General features: G+C 45.4%; 2 protein-coding genes across 3 annotated transcripts; one reads left to right on the forward strand and one right to left on the reverse strand.

Annotated features, from left to right (window-relative positions):
- The first annotated feature begins 312 nt into the window (after window positions 1-312).
- On the forward strand, window positions 313-6,423 carry serpinc1 (serpin peptidase inhibitor, clade C (antithrombin), member 1). Its single transcript, XM_068725308.1, has 8 exons — window positions 313-401; window positions 974-1,340; window positions 1,446-1,661; window positions 1,782-1,919; window positions 2,329-2,547; window positions 3,903-4,077; window positions 5,284-5,348; window positions 5,556-6,423. Exons 2-8 carry the CDS (start codon window positions 975-977, stop codon window positions 5,730-5,732), a joined length of 1,356 nt encoding a protein of 451 aa, XP_068581409.1. The 5' UTR covers window positions 313-401; window position 974; the 3' UTR covers window positions 5,733-6,423.
- A 1,195-nt stretch (window positions 6,424-7,618) lies between these two features.
- Window positions 7,619-17,176, reverse strand: zbtb37 (zinc finger and BTB domain containing 37). Of its 2 annotated transcripts, none has more exons than XM_068725305.1 (4): window positions 16,816-17,176; window positions 14,870-15,809; window positions 13,708-13,807; window positions 7,619-11,613 (listed from the first exon to the last, which is right to left on the reverse strand). In XM_068725305.1, the coding sequence occupies exons 2-4, from the start codon at window positions 15,799-15,801 to the stop codon at window positions 11,107-11,109; spliced, it is 1,539 nt and encodes a 512-aa protein (XP_068581406.1). In that variant the 5' UTR covers window positions 15,802-15,809; window positions 16,816-17,176; the 3' UTR covers window positions 7,619-11,106. The 2 variants fall into 2 exon arrangements, with proteins under 2 accessions (XP_068581406.1, XP_068581408.1); XM_068725307.1 differs by lacking the exon at window positions 16,816-17,176 and adding an exon at window positions 16,521-16,599.
- Between the last annotated feature and the right edge of the window lie 761 nt (window positions 17,177-17,937).

A 17,937-nucleotide genomic window follows, 5' to 3' on the forward strand; every position in this document is an offset into this window, starting at 1 on the left:
AAAGAGCAAAAATAACTAAATGGGTCGATCTAGTGGAAAGTAGTCTAAAGTACAGTTTAGAAGCTGTAGATTTAATGTCTGATATGTAGAATCCTTGATTTTAAGCTGTAATGGGATCAAACGTGGTTTTAATGGGACGTTTGTCTTGACTACACACAGACTCAAACATCTAAACATCATGAATGATCTGGATTAACTCGTCGTCCTGAAGCGTGGTGTGTTTACGTCCTGCAGCATCACAGTTATTGATCGGGGATCTTTGTGTCCACATGTTGACCAACAGACGATCGATGTCTCAAAGGTTGCTGTGATGTTTGAGCGCTCTGCAGGACACTGACCTGAGTTCAGCTCAAACCTCACACATCTCACCGTCTCACAGACTCGACCGTCTACCTGTTCAGGTAAGAGTTTAACAACTAATCTTCCTGATGGATCCTCGTTCGTCGTCTTTAATCCCGAGACAGAGAAGTTATTGATCTCCTGGTCAAACGAGTTTGATTCCCCGTTTTCTCTTTTCTCATGTTTAGTATAAAAGAACAAAAGAGTTTCATTTCTCTCAAAGATTTAGAACAAAATCAGAATACAAAAACACGTTTCATGACGTTTCAGTGTGATTATTAACGTTAAATTAAACTGAAAGCTTTGAAGTGTTCTTGAATCTGTTGATGTTGAATCATGAGAAAATAATCAACGATCTCGTAATCTTTGTCTAAAACTAAACTGTTATTTTTAAATGGAGTCTGGTGTGTCCGGATTTAAATCTTTAGAAGTTGTTCACGACTCTTTTTATTTGTTTACTCTTCTGTGATTCAGTGTCGACCTTCTTATGTCAGAGAAACTAATATTAATAATAGTAAATCTTTTACAAAGCGCTTCACACGAGGCAGCAAATGAAATAGAAACGATGAATAAAAGGAAAAGCTCTTTAATAGAACTGTGATCTAAGCTCTCCTCTGATTGGCTCTCTGTGCAGAATGAGGGCTGCTGATTGGCTGTTGGTTCTGGCGTCCCTGCCCCTCGTCTCCTTCGCCTTCCATCCGGACATCTGCAGCGCCAAACCCAGAGACCTTCCTCTGGAGCCGCGCTGCATCTACCGCAGCCCCGACCCAGAGGCCGGTGAGGGCCCGACCCAGGAGCCCGATCCGGTCCCCGAGTCCACCAACCCCCGAGTCTGGGAGCTGTCCAAGGCCAACAGCCGCTTCGCTCTGTCGCTGTACAAACAGCTGGCCCTCAGCAAGGCCCCCGAGGCCAACATCTTCATGTCCCCCATCAGCATCTCCACCGCCTTCGCCATGACCAAGCTGGGAGCCTGCAACCAGACGCTGCAGCAGATCATGGAGGTCTTTATTATAATAAGTATTATTATTAATATTAGGCTCACAGAGAAAGCTACAGTGGTCGTCTCACTGCAGCAGATTAAAACCTGTCTGTGTTTCTGTCTTCAGGTGTTTGAGTTCGACTCCATCAAAGAGAAGACCTCGGATCAGGTCCACTTCTTCTTCGCCAAACTCAACTGTCGTCTGTACAGAAAGAAGGACGAGACCACGGAGCTGATCTCCGCTAACCGGCTGTTCGGAGACAAGTCTCTGGTCTTCAACGAGACCTACCAGAACATCAGTGAGACAGTGTACGGGGCCAAGCTGATGCCTCTCAACTTCAAGGTAACGTTGGGGTCTAAAACGAGTCCGCTTCACCTCCTTACAACCTGAACCACTCAGGGTTCAGACCTTACTCAAGTATCTGACAGAGGTTATACTTATAACCCCGGTTCTGTGCTGCAGGAGAACCCAGAGAAGGCCCGGGTCACCATCAACAACTGGATCTCCAACAAGACGGAGAACCTGATCCAGGACACGCTGCCAGCGGGGGCACTGGACTCCAACACCATCCTGGTCCTCGTCAACACAATCTACTTCAAGGTACCTGAGCTGGTACCTCATTCACACCTGAAGCTGTGGAGCCTGGTTCTGGTGTTTCAGGTCCCTGCTGGTCCCCAATTCAATGTTTGAAAAGCAAGATACTCACTTTGTTTATATTCAGAAATATGAAGCAGGACATGGTCTGCATGAGGGACGCCACCGTGAGAACATTGTCCCACTGGTTGATAAACTTGTGTTCCAGATTAAATCTGTAGAGCTCTTACTTTGATCTTTAACGTTGGTGTCTTGGTGTCGATGCTTTCGTTCCGTCCGCCACGCAGCTTCATGCTAAATGTTCTCAGATTGCATCATTCATGTTACCAAGTTCCCTGTTAGCATAGTATTTAAATTTGAAACGCAATGAAATGATTATTATTCAGTGTCTCTGACCAACCCTCTCCTCTCTCAGGGTCAGTGGAAGAACAAGTTCAACAAAAACAATGCGTACGTGTCAGACTTCCACGTCAGCGGGAGTCGGACCTGCTCGGTCAACATGATGTACCAGGAGACCAGGTTCAGGTACCGGTACTATCCCGACGACCAGGTGCAGCTGCTGGAGATGCCGTACCGCGGAGACGACATCACCATGGTGATCATCCTGCCGAGCAAAGACACCACGCTGAGTAAGGTAAGAACTGAGTGAGGTAACTCCTCTGGTCCTCATCTGGTCCTCCTCTGGTCCTCCTCTGGTCCTAAGGTCCTCCTCTGGTTTACCTTTTCATCTAATGCTTCTGATACGACACACGCCGGACACACGAGGCAACGTCACGCAGTGTTAACAGTTATATTAGTTAAATTAGTTAACAGGTCTATTAGTTAACATATATATTAGTTAACAGGTTAATTAGTTATATTAGTGAACATGTTTATTAGTTATATTAGTGAACAGTTATATTAGTTAACAGGTGTATTAGTTATATTAGTAAACAGGTGTATTAGTTATATTAGTAAACAGGTGTATTAGTTAACAGGTGTATTAGTTATATTAGTGAACAGGTGTATTAGTTATATTAGTGAACAGTTATATTAGTGAACAGGTGTATTAGTTATATTAGTGAACAGGTGTATTAGTGAACAGGTGTATTAGTTATATTAGTGAACAGGTGTATTAGTTATATTAGTTAACAGGTGTATTAGTGAACAGGTGTATTAGTTATATTAGTGAACAGGTGTATTAGTTATATTAGTTAACAGGTGTATTAGTTATATTAGTGAACAGGTGTATTAGTTATATTAGTGAACAGGTGTATTAGTGAACAGGTGTATTAGTTAACAGGTGTATTAGTTATATTAGTGAACAGTTCTATTAGTTAACAGGTGTATTAGTTATATTAGTGAACAGGTGTATTAGTTAACAGGTGTATTAGTTATATTAGTGAACAGGTGTATTAGTTATATTAGTTAACAGGTGTATTAGTGAACAGGTGTATTATTTATATTAGTGAACAGGTGTATTATTTATATTAGTGAACAGGTGTATCAGTTATATTAGTGAACAGTTCTATTAGTTAACAGGTGTATTAGTTATATTAGTGAACAGGTGTATTAGTTATATTAGTGAACAGTTCTATTAGTTAACAGGTGTATTAGTTATATTAGTGAACAGGTGTATTAGTTATATTAGTGAACAGGTGTATTAGTTATATTAGTGAACAGTTCTATTAGTTAACAGGTGTATTAGTTATATTAGTGAACAGGTGTATTAGTTATATTAGTTAACAGGTGTATTAGTTATATTAGTGAACAGGTGTATTAGTTATATTAGTTAACAGGTGTATTAGTTAACAGGTGTATTAGTTATATTAGTTAACAGGTTTATCGTTTTACATTTTTCTATCAAAGAACCAGATTATGACTTGACATGAACAAACAGCATCGTGGTGACTGTCAGTTATCTAAAAATGAGATGGTGATGATGATGATGATGATGATGATGGTGTGTATTAGTGTCGTGTGTTTACATGTGTGGCGTTGTGTGTGCAGGTGGAGGAGAGTCTGGACCTGAACAAACTGACGTCCTGGTTGAATGAGATGACGGAGACTTCGGTGGCGGTCCACGTTCCTCGCTTCAGGCTGGAGGACAGCTTCAGTGTGAAGAAGAAGCTGCAGGACATGGGACTGACGGACCTGTTCAGCTCTGAGAGGGCCAGTCTGCCAGGTGATCTTCTTCATCATCCATTGGTGTTTGGGAAGTTCCTCGACGGGTTCCACGTTCATCATCAATATTTCATAACATATTAATAACTTAACACAACAATATTTTAACAATCAACACCTTCCAGCTGGAGGCTCTTAAAGAAGACCTTCACGGGTCAGTCTCAAAGAACAGCGTGGGGCGTTCAGGTACTCAAAGAACAGTATGGGGTGTACAGGTACTCAAAGAACAGTATGGGGTGTTCAGGTACTCAAAGAACAGTATGGGGTGTTCAGGTACTCAAAGAATAGTATGGGGCGTTCAGGTACTCAAAGAACAGCATGGGGGTGTTCAGGTACTCAAAGAACAGCGTGGGGCGTTCAGGTACTCAAAGGACAGCGTGGGGCGTTCAGGTACTCAAAGAACAGTATGGGGCGTTCAGGTACTCAAAGAACAGCGTGGGGCGTTCAGGTACTCAAAGGACAGCGTGGGGCATTCAGGTACTCAAAGAACAGTATGGGGCGTTCAGGTACTCAAAGGACAGAGTGGGGCGTTCAGGTACTCAAAGGACAGCGTGGGGCGTTCAGGTACTCAAAGAACAGCATGGGGTGTTTAGGTACTCAAAGAACAGCGTGGGGCGTTCAGGTACTCAAAGGACAGCGTGGGGCGTGCAGGTACTCAAAGGACAGAGTGGGGCGTTCAGGTACTCAAAGGACAGAGTGGGGCGTTCAGGTACTCAAAGGACAGCGTGGGGCGTTCAGGTACTCAAAGGACAGCGTGGGGCGTTCAGGTACTCAAAGGACAGCGTGGGGCGTTCAGGTACTCTAAGGACAGCGTGGGGCGTTCAGGTACTCTAAGGACAGCGTGGGGCGTTCAGGTACTCTAAGGACAGCGTGGGGCGTTCAGGTACTCAAAGGACAGCGTGGGGCGTTCAGGTACTCTAAGGACAGCGTGGGGCGTTCAGGTACTCTAAGGACAGTGTGGGGCGTTCGGGTACTCAAAGAACAGAGTGGGACGTTCAGGAACTGAAATGGGCATGGGGCGTTCAGGTTGCTGGTTGAATCCTGTTCTTTTTACTCACATTTACATTTTTCTGATATAAAAGTTTATTATTATTCGTTCATCTTTGTTTTCTTGATCTGAGCTTTTATGTTTATTTCTGTGTTTGTGTTGAATGTTTCTATTCATCATTGTGAAGTTAAAGTTTGTTTGTTTGTTTGTTTGTTTCAGGGATGCTGGAGGACGGAAGTGAAGGTCTCCACATCTCAGACGCCTTCCATAAAGCCTTCCTGGAGGTCAGTCACTGATGCACAGGTGGTTCAGACCTGAGACCCTGACCCAGAGTTAGGACCTGAGACCCTGACCCAGAGTTAGGACCTGAGACCCTGACCCAGGGTCAGACCTGAGACCCTGACCCAGGATGTCAGACCTGAGACCTTGACCCAGGGCAACAGACCGGTCTGGTCCACAGGACCCTGAACGATGTGCTTTGTGGTCTCCAGGTGAACGAGGAGGGCAGCGAGGCGGCAGCAGCGACCGCCGTCGTGGCCTTCGGTCGCTCCCTCAACTTAAACCGGGAGGTGTTTCAGGCCGACCGGCCGTTCCTGCTGCTCATCAGAGAGTCCACCATCAACGCCCTGCTGTTCACCGCCAGAGTGGCCGACCCCTGTGACCAGTGAGACCCGATCCAGTGAGACCCGATCCAGCAGCCACACCGAGACGAGACCACGTAAAAAAACAAGCGTTCTGTAAACGTTTGATATCCACCATCAAACCAGCAGATTAGTCATGTAGAGAAGAAGAAGAAGTCCACCATGGGATCTGGTCTCAGAGGGATAATGTCTTGTTCTAATGCTGTTTCAATAACACAAATTAATATTATTTAGAGCGTCAGTTTGTGGTAAAACTAGTATAAAGATATAATGAGTAGAGAATCAAAAGTCTCGTCTATCTTCCTCGTTAAAGCTCTGAATGAAGACGTGTGAGTCTGAATGAAACGCATTATATATACATTATATATATATATATAATGTATATACATTGTGTATATATATATATATATATATATATATATATATATATACATAATGTGTATATATATATATATATATATAAATATACATAATGTGTGTGTGTATATATATATATATATATATATATATATATATACACATAATATATACACATTATACACACATTATATATATATACATAATAGAATCATTCTCTGAACACCTTAGTTAAAGTTGGGTTTCTCTTAATACAGTCACTAACTCTCCAGGAGCTCCTTTAGAAACCACTAAGAAGTCTTTTTTATCCTTTTTAATGCTGAATGACTTCATATATTAAAATCTTATGACGCGCACAAAAGTTAAAGTGTTGTTGTTGTTTTTTGGGAGAATCTGTCCATAGAATCCACTGTCCACGGACCTAAAAGAGACCAGCCGACCACGAAGCCGCTGGAAGAATACTTCACCGGAGAGGACAGCTGCTGGTCTACAGAAGGGGCTAGTTAGCTGGTCTCTAGAAGGGGCTAGTTAGCTGGTCTTTAGAAGGGGCTAGTTAGCTGGTTTACAGAAGGAGCTAGTTAGCTGGTCTCCAGAAGGGGCTAGTTAGCTGGTCTCCAGAAGGGGCTAGTTAGCTGGTCTCTAGAAGGGGCTAGTTAGCTGGTCTCTAGAAGGGACTAGTTAGCTGGTCTCCAGAAGGAGCTAGTTAGCTGGTCTTTAGAAGGGGCTAGTTAGCTGGTTTACAGAAGGAGCTAGTTAGCTGGTCTCCAGAAGGAGCTAGTTAGCTGGTCTCTAGTAGGGCCTAGTTAGCTGGTCTCCAGAAGGGGCTAGTTAGCTGGTTTACAGAAGGAGCTAGTTAGCTGGTCTCTAGAAGGGCCTAGTTAGCTGGTCTCCAGAAGGAGCTAGTTAGCTGGTCTCTAGAAGGGGCTAGTTAGCTGGTCTGCAGAAGGGGCTAGTTAGCTGGTCTGCAGAAGGGGCTAGTTAGCATCTGGAACAGGCTAGCTGGTCTCCAGAAGGAGCTAGTTAGCTGGTCTCTAGAAGGGCCTAGTTAGCTGGTCTCCAGAAGGAGCTAGTTAGCTGGTCTCCAGAAGGGGCTAGTTAGCTGGTTTACAGAAGGAGCTAGTTAGCTGGTCTCTAGAAGGGCCTAGTTAGCTGGTCTCCAGAAGGAGCTAGTTAGCTGGTCTCTAGAAGGGGCTAGTTAGCTGGTCTGCAGAAGGGGCTAGTTAGCTGGTCTGCAGAAGGGGCTAGTTAGCATCTGGAACAGGCTAGCTGGTCTCCAGAAGGGGCTAGTCAGCTAGCTAGCCTCTAGAGCTCCCTCCTGCTCTCTAAGTATTCTCTTAGCGGATTTGACTTGCTAAATAATCTCTTAAATGTAATTCAAACATTATTCTCATTATAGCCGCTGACTAGCCTACAAGTGTATTCTGACAAGTGTGTTGGTGGAAACAGGAAGAGGAGGAGCTTCAGTCTCTATGAATATATTAAGCACATAATATGGTAATAATGGTAACATGTGTATTCATAGCCAGCTGCATTGTGGGTAAAGAAGGAGGCGAGTGGACACGTAAAGTGCTTTATTTCCTGTGAGTGGTCGAGTGGTCGTGGTGACAGAAGCTGCTTCACATTTAAACCCTCAAACAGAGACATGCAACATAAACCCAGAACCTTCTTCTTTGATATATTACCATATATGTGAGGAATCAACAGTAAAGAGTAATCTCATTAAGTATATAAATGATTTGATTCTTAGACATGTTTACTGGATATAATAAAACTATAAAACATGAGACCTGGTTGTGACTCCATGAGGACCAGAGTGATGAAGACGAGGATGAAGATGAGGTTGAGCTGTTTTCACAGTTTGAATCTGAAGAACCATTGAGGAGGAGAAGTCGGATCCTTTATATCAGAACCAGAACAAATGTCACATTTATGTGTTTGATTCTTACTGAACGGAATAAAAAAAAAGTGACTTCACAGTAAATCTGTTCTGATCCTGATCCACTTTAAAATAACATGGAGGTCCATCGGACCTGAACTCTGATCCCACTTCTCCTGTATAGATTCTGACAGACTAGACCGGACTGAACCAGACTAGATTAGACTGAACCAGACTAAACTAGACTGAACTGGACTGATGTGATGTAAACTGTAATGAGGACACGAGGCGGTCTGGACCACTTCAATCTGGTTTATGAAGAAACAGATAAAAATGAAACTTGTAGTTTCTTTCATAATTCTGAGTTTGTGTTTAATGGTTTGATCTGGTTCTGGTTCCAGAGCTGAGCATCGTGGTCTTCATCAGTTTAAGTTTAAAGACATTAAAAAAGTTGTTTAAAACGAGTCTAAACCAGCAGCCAAAACAATTCATAATTAATAATAATGATTCATCTGAAGTTAGTCGTCACCTGGCTGCAGTGATGTACAGGTGTACTCCTGTACGCTGTGACATCACTGATGGGTGTGGTTACAGGTGTAAAGACTCCTCCCACTATATTTTCTAATGTAAAGAAGATAAATTAATATTTATATATTCTAGATTTAATTTGGTAAAATATTACTAACGAGCCGTAAACAAACTGACTTAACTGATTTAACAGTCGGCCGTCAGCCAATCAGAAAGCAGTTCTCTCTGTTGCTGTGGTACTTTGAGGTTGTCATGACAACTGATGATTTACTCCACGTTGCCCAGCCCTGATTGTGTGTGTGTGTGCGTGTCTGTATATGTGTGTGTGTGTGTGTGTGTATGTATGTATCTGTCTGTCTGTCTGTCTGTCTGTGTGTCTGTCTGTGTGAGTGTATGTGAGCCTTTATTTACAGGTGAGCTTCTGCGTAGCTCGCTCTGAGGTTAGCCGTTAGCATCGTGCTACGTAGAGAAGGTAAACTGTGTACCTGATACTTCCTGTTTGGCCTGAAGAGAACACGGAGCCGCTGGCTTCATTTGCATAAAAAACATCTGATTCCCGTCCGTGTAGAAAACAACAGTAACAGCCGATGTGCTACCAGCTCATTAGTATTCATACTTGTTTAAATATGTCTCTGAATATGTGGTTCTATATAAAGTTCTGCTTTTGATCCTCGTCCTCCGATAAGTGCTGACGTTGTGTTTTAGAGATCCAACGTGGCCGCGGTCCGACCTTTGAGCTCTGGAGGGTTTAGTTCTAGTCCAGCTCCGTGGTCTACTACATCCATCTGGTCTGACGGGGTCCGGGTCCGGTAGCTCCACGATCTGGACCCGATCAGGACCCGATCAGTGACCCGATCAGTAACTAGCTCAACGTTAGCTAACTAGCTCACACACATTAGCTCTTTTAACTGAATGTAGTTCTGGGCCAGTAGAATACAATCGTTGTTCAGTTAGCTTACAAGCTAATGCTAGCATAACAGCTTGAAGATTAACAGTGATTTTTCTGTGTAATTCTTTCAGGAACATTATAATGTTGTAGTTAACGTTAGCATGATTGAATGAATTGTAATTGTTTTAAACATGAGTAAGCAAAAAGCAGTAAGCTAGCAAGCTAATGTTAGCATGATTGGCCTCCATTTTGGAGACACAGCTCGCTGCCTATCTTCTGTTAATTCTCCCGGATTGATTTTAAAGTTAAGCGTCATCGTTAGTTTTAGTGCGTTTCTATTTTGGTGCAGCAGATTTAACGCGTCATTAACAGAAACGGGTCCTGATCCGGTCCTGAAGCCTCTGTCATCCGTCTCAAACATTGTCAGAGCAAAAACAAACAAAACAAAGCGTCCAAGAAACACAAAAAAACGTGTTTATAAAAAGTATCTGAGGAGCCGGAGCTCCGTGTGGACCAGAGCGCCCCCCGGTGGAGCAGCAGCTGTATTGCGTAGTGGTGAGAGGTAACTGTGTAGCTTATCTGAGGCTTCCTGCTGTGAGTCTGTCGTCAACAATCTGAAGAGTTGATGTGATCAGTGTGATCAGAGCTCAGTCAGCACGACGCTGAATAAAAGACCTCTGGAGCTTTCTGCTGCATCCCATGAGCTTCCTCTGGTGACACCTGAGCAGCTCTGATTGGCTGCAGAAGGTCATGTGCTACAGTAGAAAGCTCGGGGAGGAGCTAACAGGAGCTTCAGTTTTAGATCAAACTTATTTTCCAGCTTCTAACTTCTGTATTATATATTATATATTATTTATTATATATTATATATTATATATTATTTATTATATATTATTTATTTTCCATGTAAAGTCTTCAGTGTTTTAGCAGCAGCTTTACTTTTTATGTCAGAATGTTTTGTAATTTATTTTTATTTAGTAAGAACAAAAGTGATTAAATTTAAAATAAAGTGATCCAATGAATTTGTTCTGCAACATAAATCTGTCACTATTTTGACCACAATTACATATTTGAGGTGATTTTGTGGTCAAAATGAGAAACAAGATCTTCATCTTCTGATCAATGAACCGATCAATGAACCGATCAATGAACTGGTCGGTAGATTAATCAATACAGAAGCTCTGATCACACTGGAACTGAACTCTAACAGTCGTAGGTTTTTTTTAATAATATTTCTATGCTGAGGTGGCATTTTAAAGAGCGCGCAGGATTATTATAATTATTATTATTATTATTATTATTATTATTATTATTATTAACCTTGCTGCTCCAGATTGTCTCAAGGCAAATATGAAGGATTTGAACTGTTGAACTGGCACCGAGTAGTTTGGCAAAGTTCCAGCAGACAGACTGTTGTGAACCTGTGACACGATATAAAAGTAGAAATCTGTAACATAAAGTAGACGGAGGCAGACGTGGTCCACGAGGTCCACGAGGTCCACGTGGACCACGTGGACCACGAGGACCACGAGGACCACGTGGTCGTGCGGTGCGTGAGGTTGTTGGAGTGTGTGGCGTTTCTTCATCGTAGCTTAAATCTGTTCGGTTTGGTTAGTGAAGGTAGATGCGGTTTAAAGCGGAGAAATCCTCTCGGTTCGGACTCTTTCCGTCGCTGGTCCACGTCAGCGGTTCAGCGTCCCGTTGGCTTCGGGTGCAAAAGGATCCGAGCAGCCCCCGTCCGTCCCTCGGGCTCAGTCGGGCCCCGTGGTGGAGACCGAGGCCTGGGGACCCTCGCTGTACTGGCCTCCTCCGCCCTCGGGCTCCTCCTGGCTGGGGGAGGCCTCGTCGCTCGGCCCTCCCCTGGATGTGACGGAGGCGGTGGTGGTCTCGGGGGAGGCGCTGTGGGCCTCCTGGGGGGCGCAGCCCGGGTGGTTCTTGCGGAAGTGCTGGTTGAGGATGGCCTGGAAGGGGAAGCTCTTGCCACAGACGTGGCAGTGGAAGGGCTTGTTGCCGGTGTGCTTGCGGATGTGGTACTCCAGCTGGTCCTTGCGGGTGTACTTCTTACCGCAGATGCGGCAGACAAACGGCGTGATGCCCATGTGCAGCCGCATGTGGCGGTCCAGGCTGCCTTTCTGGTTGAAGGACTTGCAGCAGTAGATGCAGGTGAGCCGGGGGTTGTAGCGGTACCAGCGGTCCCCTACCTGCTCCCTCAGGTAGTCCTCGTAGCCACCCATATCGAACGCTGCATGCTCCTCCCCCTGGAAGACCAGAACCAGAACAGACTGCGTCACACTGGAGTTCATATCCCTGGATCAACAAGAGCTCTGAGCTGGGTCTAGGTTTAGGTCTGTTTACGTGTTTATGTGATGGAGTCACACATCGACGACTCAGCAGACAAACAGCATCTAAGCTACTTCAACAGGTCTCTGTGTTCCTGACCACTCTGAACGTCCATGTAGATGAGGAACATTATGTTCAGACTCGTTTCTTCACCTCTTCCTAAATCCTGGGCACTACACTGCTACACCCATCACTTAAATCACTGACAGGGTTCTTTAAGAGGTTCTAGTGATAACTGACGGGGTTCTTTAATAAGTTCTTGTGGTTACTGATGAGGTTCTTTAAGAGGTTCTAGTGATAACTGACAGGGTTCTTCAATAAGTTCTCGTGGTTACTGACGAGGTTCTTTAAGAGGTTCTAGTGATAACTGACGGAATTCTTTAATCAGTTCTCGTGGTTATTGACGAGGTTCTTTAAGAGGTTCTAGTGATAACTGACGGAGTTCTTTAATAAGATCTCGTGGTTACTTACGAGGTTCTTTAAGAGGTTCTAGTGATAACTGACGGAGTTCTTTAATCAGTTCTCGTGGTTACTGACGAGGTTCTTTAAGAGGTTCTAGTGATAACTGACGGAGTTCTTTAATAAGTTCTCGTGGTTACTGACGAGGTTCTTTAAGAGGTTCTAGTGATAACTGACGAGGTTCTTTAATCAGTTCTCGTGGTTACTGACGAGGTGCTTTGAGAGGTTCTAGTGGCTGTTAAGAAGATGCTTAGGGTTCTAGGGTTCCTTTAGGAGTTTCTGGGGATCATTTGAGATTTAAGTGGTTAATCAGGAGGTTCAGAAGGTTCTAGGGATCCTGTAAGATTCTACTGACCACTGAGGAGGTTCAAGGGGTATCTAGGAGGATCTAGTGGTCATTGAGATTCAGTGAGGAGGTTCTATAAGGCAGATTATAGGGATCAAAGGTTCCACGCACTAGGAGAACTGAAGCTGTTCTGGAGGCTTTCTAACACACTGCATGTTGTTTACTGAACATTATTTAGAGAACCTAAAGGAGGTTCCTATGTTTGTTTGAACAGCTGTAGGAGATGTTGGAGCACTGTGTCGGTGCTGTTGAGGTCACCAGCTCAACAACAACGTCTCTTCCTATAAATCCTGACCCGGTGACTGAAGATGACCCGCTCAGCACCTGTGAGCAGCTTCATGAGGAACTATTTTCATTCCGCCGAACTAAACCCACCGACCGAATCACCGCTTAGGAGGAAGAGTTCATCTACGCAATGATGGGAGGGTTGTGTTCACGACAACGTGAGGAGTGAGGAGGGGTAGCAGTACTACTAGTAGTAATACTACTGTAGTAGTAGTAGTAGTAGTAGTATTAGTAGTAGTAGTACTAGTATTAGTAGTATTAGTATTAGTATTAGTAGTATTAGTAGTAGTAGCAGTATTAGTATTAGTAGTATTAGTATTAGTAGTAGTAGTATTAGTAGTAGTAGTATTAGTAGTAGTACTAGTAGTACTAGCAGTAGTAGTAGTAGTAGTAGTAGTAGTAATAGTAGTATTAGTAGTACTAGTAGTACTAGCAGTAGTAGCAGTAGTAGTAGTAGTAATAGTAGTAGTAGTAGTAATAGTAGTATTAGTAGTAGTAGTACTAGTAGTATTAGTAGTATTAGTAGTAGTAGTAGTACTAGTAATAGTAGTATTAGTAGTAGTAGTAGTACTAGTATTAGTAGTATTAGTAGTAGCAGCAGTAGTAGTAGTAGTAATAGTAGTATTAGTAGTAGTATTAGTAGTAGTAGCAGCAGCAGCAGCAGCAGTAGTAGTAGTAGCAGTAGTAATAGTAGTAGTAGTACTAGTAGTACTAGTATTAGTAGTAGTATTAGTAGTATTAGTAGTAATAGTAGTAGTAGTACTAGTAGTACTAGTATTAGTAGTAGTATTAGTAGTATTAGTAGTAGTAGTAGTAGTAGTAATAGTAGTATTAGTAGTAGTAGTAATAGTAGTAATAGTAGTACTAGTAGTACTAGTATTAGTAGTATTAGTAGTAGTAGCAGTAGTAGTAGTAGTAGTACCTGGGAACTCGGCTGTCGCAGCTCGTCTGCTCTACTCGGTGACTCACTCTTCGCTCTCTGACGCTCTGCCAGGACGACCACACTGCCAGTGGGACTGAACCTGATACATGAGAACATGAACACATGAGAACATGAACACGAGAACATGAACACATGAACACGAGAACATGAACACATGAGAACATGAACACATGAGAACATGAACACATGACCACATGAACACGAGAACATGAACACATGAACACATGAGAACATGACCACATGAACACACAAGAACATGAACACATGAGAACATGAACACATGAGAACATGACCACATGAACACACGAGAACATGAACACATGAGAACATGAACACATAAACACATGAGAACACATGACCACATGAACACATGAACGCACATGACCACATGAACACGAGAACACATGAACACATGACTACATAAACATATGAACACAAACACATGACCACATGAACACATAAACATATGAACACATGACCACATGAACACACGAGAACACATGACCACATGAACACACAAGAACATGAACACATGAGAACATGAACACATGAGAACATGACCACATGAACACACGAGAACATGAACACATGAGAACATGAACACATAAACACATGAGAACACATGACCACATGAACACATGAACGCACATGACCACATGAACACACATGACCACATGAACACGAGAACACATGAACACATGACTACATAAACATATGAACACAAACACATGACCACATGAACACATAAACATATGAACACATGACCACATGAACACACGAGAACACATGACCACATGAACAAATGAACACACGAGAACACATGACCACATGAACACACATGACCACATGACCACATGAACACATGACCACATGACCACATGACTACATGAACACACAAGAACACATGACCACATGAACACATGAAAACACATGACCACATGAGCACATGAGCACATGACTACATGAACACATGAACACATGACCACATGAACACACGAGAACACATGACCACATGAACACATGAAAACACATGACCACATGACCACATGAACACATGACTACATGAACACACATGACCACATGAACACATGACCATCGTCATCATGGCCTCCGGTTCAGACAGGAAGTAGCTGTGACTCACCGGTCCGTCTCACTGAAGCTGGAGGACGGTTGTGCGCTGCGGTTCCCCATCGGTCCGCCCGGCGCCGTGACCAGCGTGCTGCGTCCCGACGTGTCGATCATCACGGTGGTCCCCTCCTCCACCGCCCCCCCGTCCTCCTGGTGCTCCCCTGCTCCGATCCAGTCCTCCATCCTCTCCGTCTTGATCCTCACGCGGTCCATCCCGCCGCCGCCCTCCTCGGCGCTGCCGGTCCGCTCCGGCTCGCTGTTGGTCTCCACGTACCACTGACCGGCCCGGTTGATGCGAAGGATCGGTTCTTTGCCCGTTCTGCCGGAGGGCCCGGTCCCCTCCAGCCCGCTGTGGTCCACGGTTGGCGGTGGGCTGAGGGTCTCTTCGGCGGGGCTGACGGCCTCGCACGCCTCGCCGCCTCCCTTTGCGCCGAGCAGCCGCAGGCCGGCGGCGTGATGACCGCCGGCTCGCACCACGGCCTCCAGGGTCCGGCTGTTCCTGGAGCCCCGAGCCGCCGCCTCCTCCTCCCGGGGGTCCTCGTCCAGGTCCGCCAGGCTGATCTTCAGGTGGATCCCCTCCAGGATCTGAGTGCAGCGGTCGATGATGTGCTGCATCTGCAGGAAGCTGGCGGCCGTCAGGTAGCTGATGATGTCGGCGAGCTGCAGGCAGAGGCGTCCCGTGTAGCAGAAGGACAGCAGCTGCTCGAACACCGACGGGTTGCGGATCACCGTCAGCGACACGGTGCTCATCTGGCCCAGAGACATGTGGTCCCGGAAGTACGGCGAGCTGGCGGCGAGGACCACCTTGTGCGCCCGGAAGCTCTGACCCTGAACGTTCACCACGATGTCGCACAGACGGCCCTGAACACGCAGCTGGTTCAGGTGAGACAGAACGGAGTTACTGAAGTCCGGGATGTCCAGCTGGACGCTGCCGGAGCGCTCCATGCTGCAGCCTGCAGGGACACAACAGGGACCAGGATCAGGACCGGGACCGGGACCGGGACATACAGTTCAGTGAGTAGATCACAGAAACAGTCACCTCTTGGCTGAAGCTCTGATGTTTATGGTTACGTTCACGTCGGCTCATTTAAATATATTTCACTTTCCTCCAATCACTGATCTCCGTACGCAGTGATGTCATTCATCAGCAATGACCTAAACCCTGATCCTGGACCAACGCTGATCCTGGACCAACGCTGATCCTGGACCAGGTTTCACACAGAACACTGATCTCTTGTATTGATGATGTGAGGACTGTGCAGGTCCAGGGTCAGGACCAGGTCTACGATCAGGTCTCGTACTGTACCACCAGTTATTGGAAGAAGTACTCAGATCTTCTACTTCAGTACTACATTCAAAACCAGTACACTATCAAAGTATACTTAAAGTACTCTTAATATGTATTATAATGCAGTATTCTATATTAGTATATAGTAATAATACATCATTTATCAGTTGATCAATAATCTGTAAAGCAGATAAACGTAAAAAGTACAATCGTTACTCTGATATGAAGTAGAAGTACACAGTACAGAGAATGAAGTACTTGTAAGTACTTGTAAAGTACTTGTTAGTAATTGGTTAGAAAGCTTCATTTCTATTCATAAATGATGTTCTTCAGAGTTTATAAGTTCTGGTTCTGGTCTCAACACCTGGTCTGATACCTGTTCTCCTCAGAACTGGATCAGGGCCCGAGGAACTGATGAGTCAACACCCGGTTCCTTCCAGATCCACATGGAGGCTTCAGGTTCGGTTCAGGTACCACAGAACCTAGTTTCAGTGTTCACCTGGTCCAGTCTGACAGCAGGACCCAGAACCAGATCAGGATCAGACCAGGACTAGATCAGAACCAGATCAGGAGCCGACACGTCTGACAGCAGGACCCTGAACTAGACCAGAGCCAGTCTCGCGGTCTCAGGGGACCAGGTAAACCTTACAGGTGTGCAGCATGCCTCTCACCTGAAGGGGGACAGGGGGAGATCGGGTCTGGTTTCAGGGTGCGGTGCTGTCGAGGCTTCAGTCCTGCAGCAGCTAGCTGAGCATCGTCGACGGCTCGGCTCGGCTTGGCTCGGCTGGGCTTAGCACGGCTCGGCCCGGCTCGGCCCGGCAGGCTGCGGCTCCTCCCGCCGCTCCTCCGGGACTCCAGCGGCTCCAGCGGCGGTCGTGACGGGTTCAAGGCCGAGGAACAGCAGCTGATCTCCGGCTCCTCCGGTCCGTCTGCAGCCGCTCAGCCTCCATTCCGCTGGAAGTCAGACTCGGTTCAGACTCGGTTCAGACTCGGTTCCGTGTGCTCATCTTCCTTTTTCACGGCAGAAGGGCCGAGGCTGCAGGAAGGAAGGAGGGAAAGAAGAAAACGCGCGGGGCATGCCGGGAAATGTAGTTCGTGCCCTGGTAGGAGAGCTGGTTTAACTGGGGCTTTAAAGACGTCACTTCCCGGCATGCATCTGTGAGAAGAGGGGTCATCATGGCACTTGGAGTTTGGCAAAGTGGAGTTCATACACACGCGCGCGCACACACTTGCGCACACGCACACGATGTCTTTGCTCAGACAACCAGTGACGTCATCACTTCCTGTTCAAAGGTAGAACGTTGAACTAAATCGGCTTGAAGTTCTTTTTGTGTCTGTTAATAAAGAAGCAGAGCTCCACTCACGCAGACAGGTGTGGCTCACCTGTACCTGAACACATGACAACACCTTACCAACAACAACACAGCAGGTCAGAGAGACCACCGCAGACCCGGGTCAGAACAGGACCACGGTCCTCACAAGGTCCTCCACCTTCATACATCTGGTCCTCTCTGTAAATACAATGTCTGGTAGCCTAGCTTAGCATAAAGAGTGTGACACCCCACTGATGTCACTGGACTCTGAGGTGAGTCTCACCTGAGGTGGACCCGGCTGCCCACCAGGTGTTCTCCAGCAGAAGACGAGGACTCGGTCCGTCACCTTCATCCCTCTGAAGGATTAGGTCCTCAGAGTCTCCGTCCTGGATCTGATCGCTGACCACGAGGATCATTTAAACATTTATTATTCCACTAAAGTTTAACATTTGGTCGGAAAAGAGACGAGAACCGAGTTAT

Source organism: Cebidichthys violaceus, unplaced genomic scaffold (assembly GCF_023349555.1).
Source record: "Cebidichthys violaceus isolate CVI_PGR_0920_01 unplaced genomic scaffold, fCebVio1.0.p SCAF_35, whole genome shotgun sequence".
Lineage (NCBI taxonomy): Eukaryota > Metazoa > Chordata > Actinopteri > Perciformes > Stichaeidae > Cebidichthys > Cebidichthys violaceus.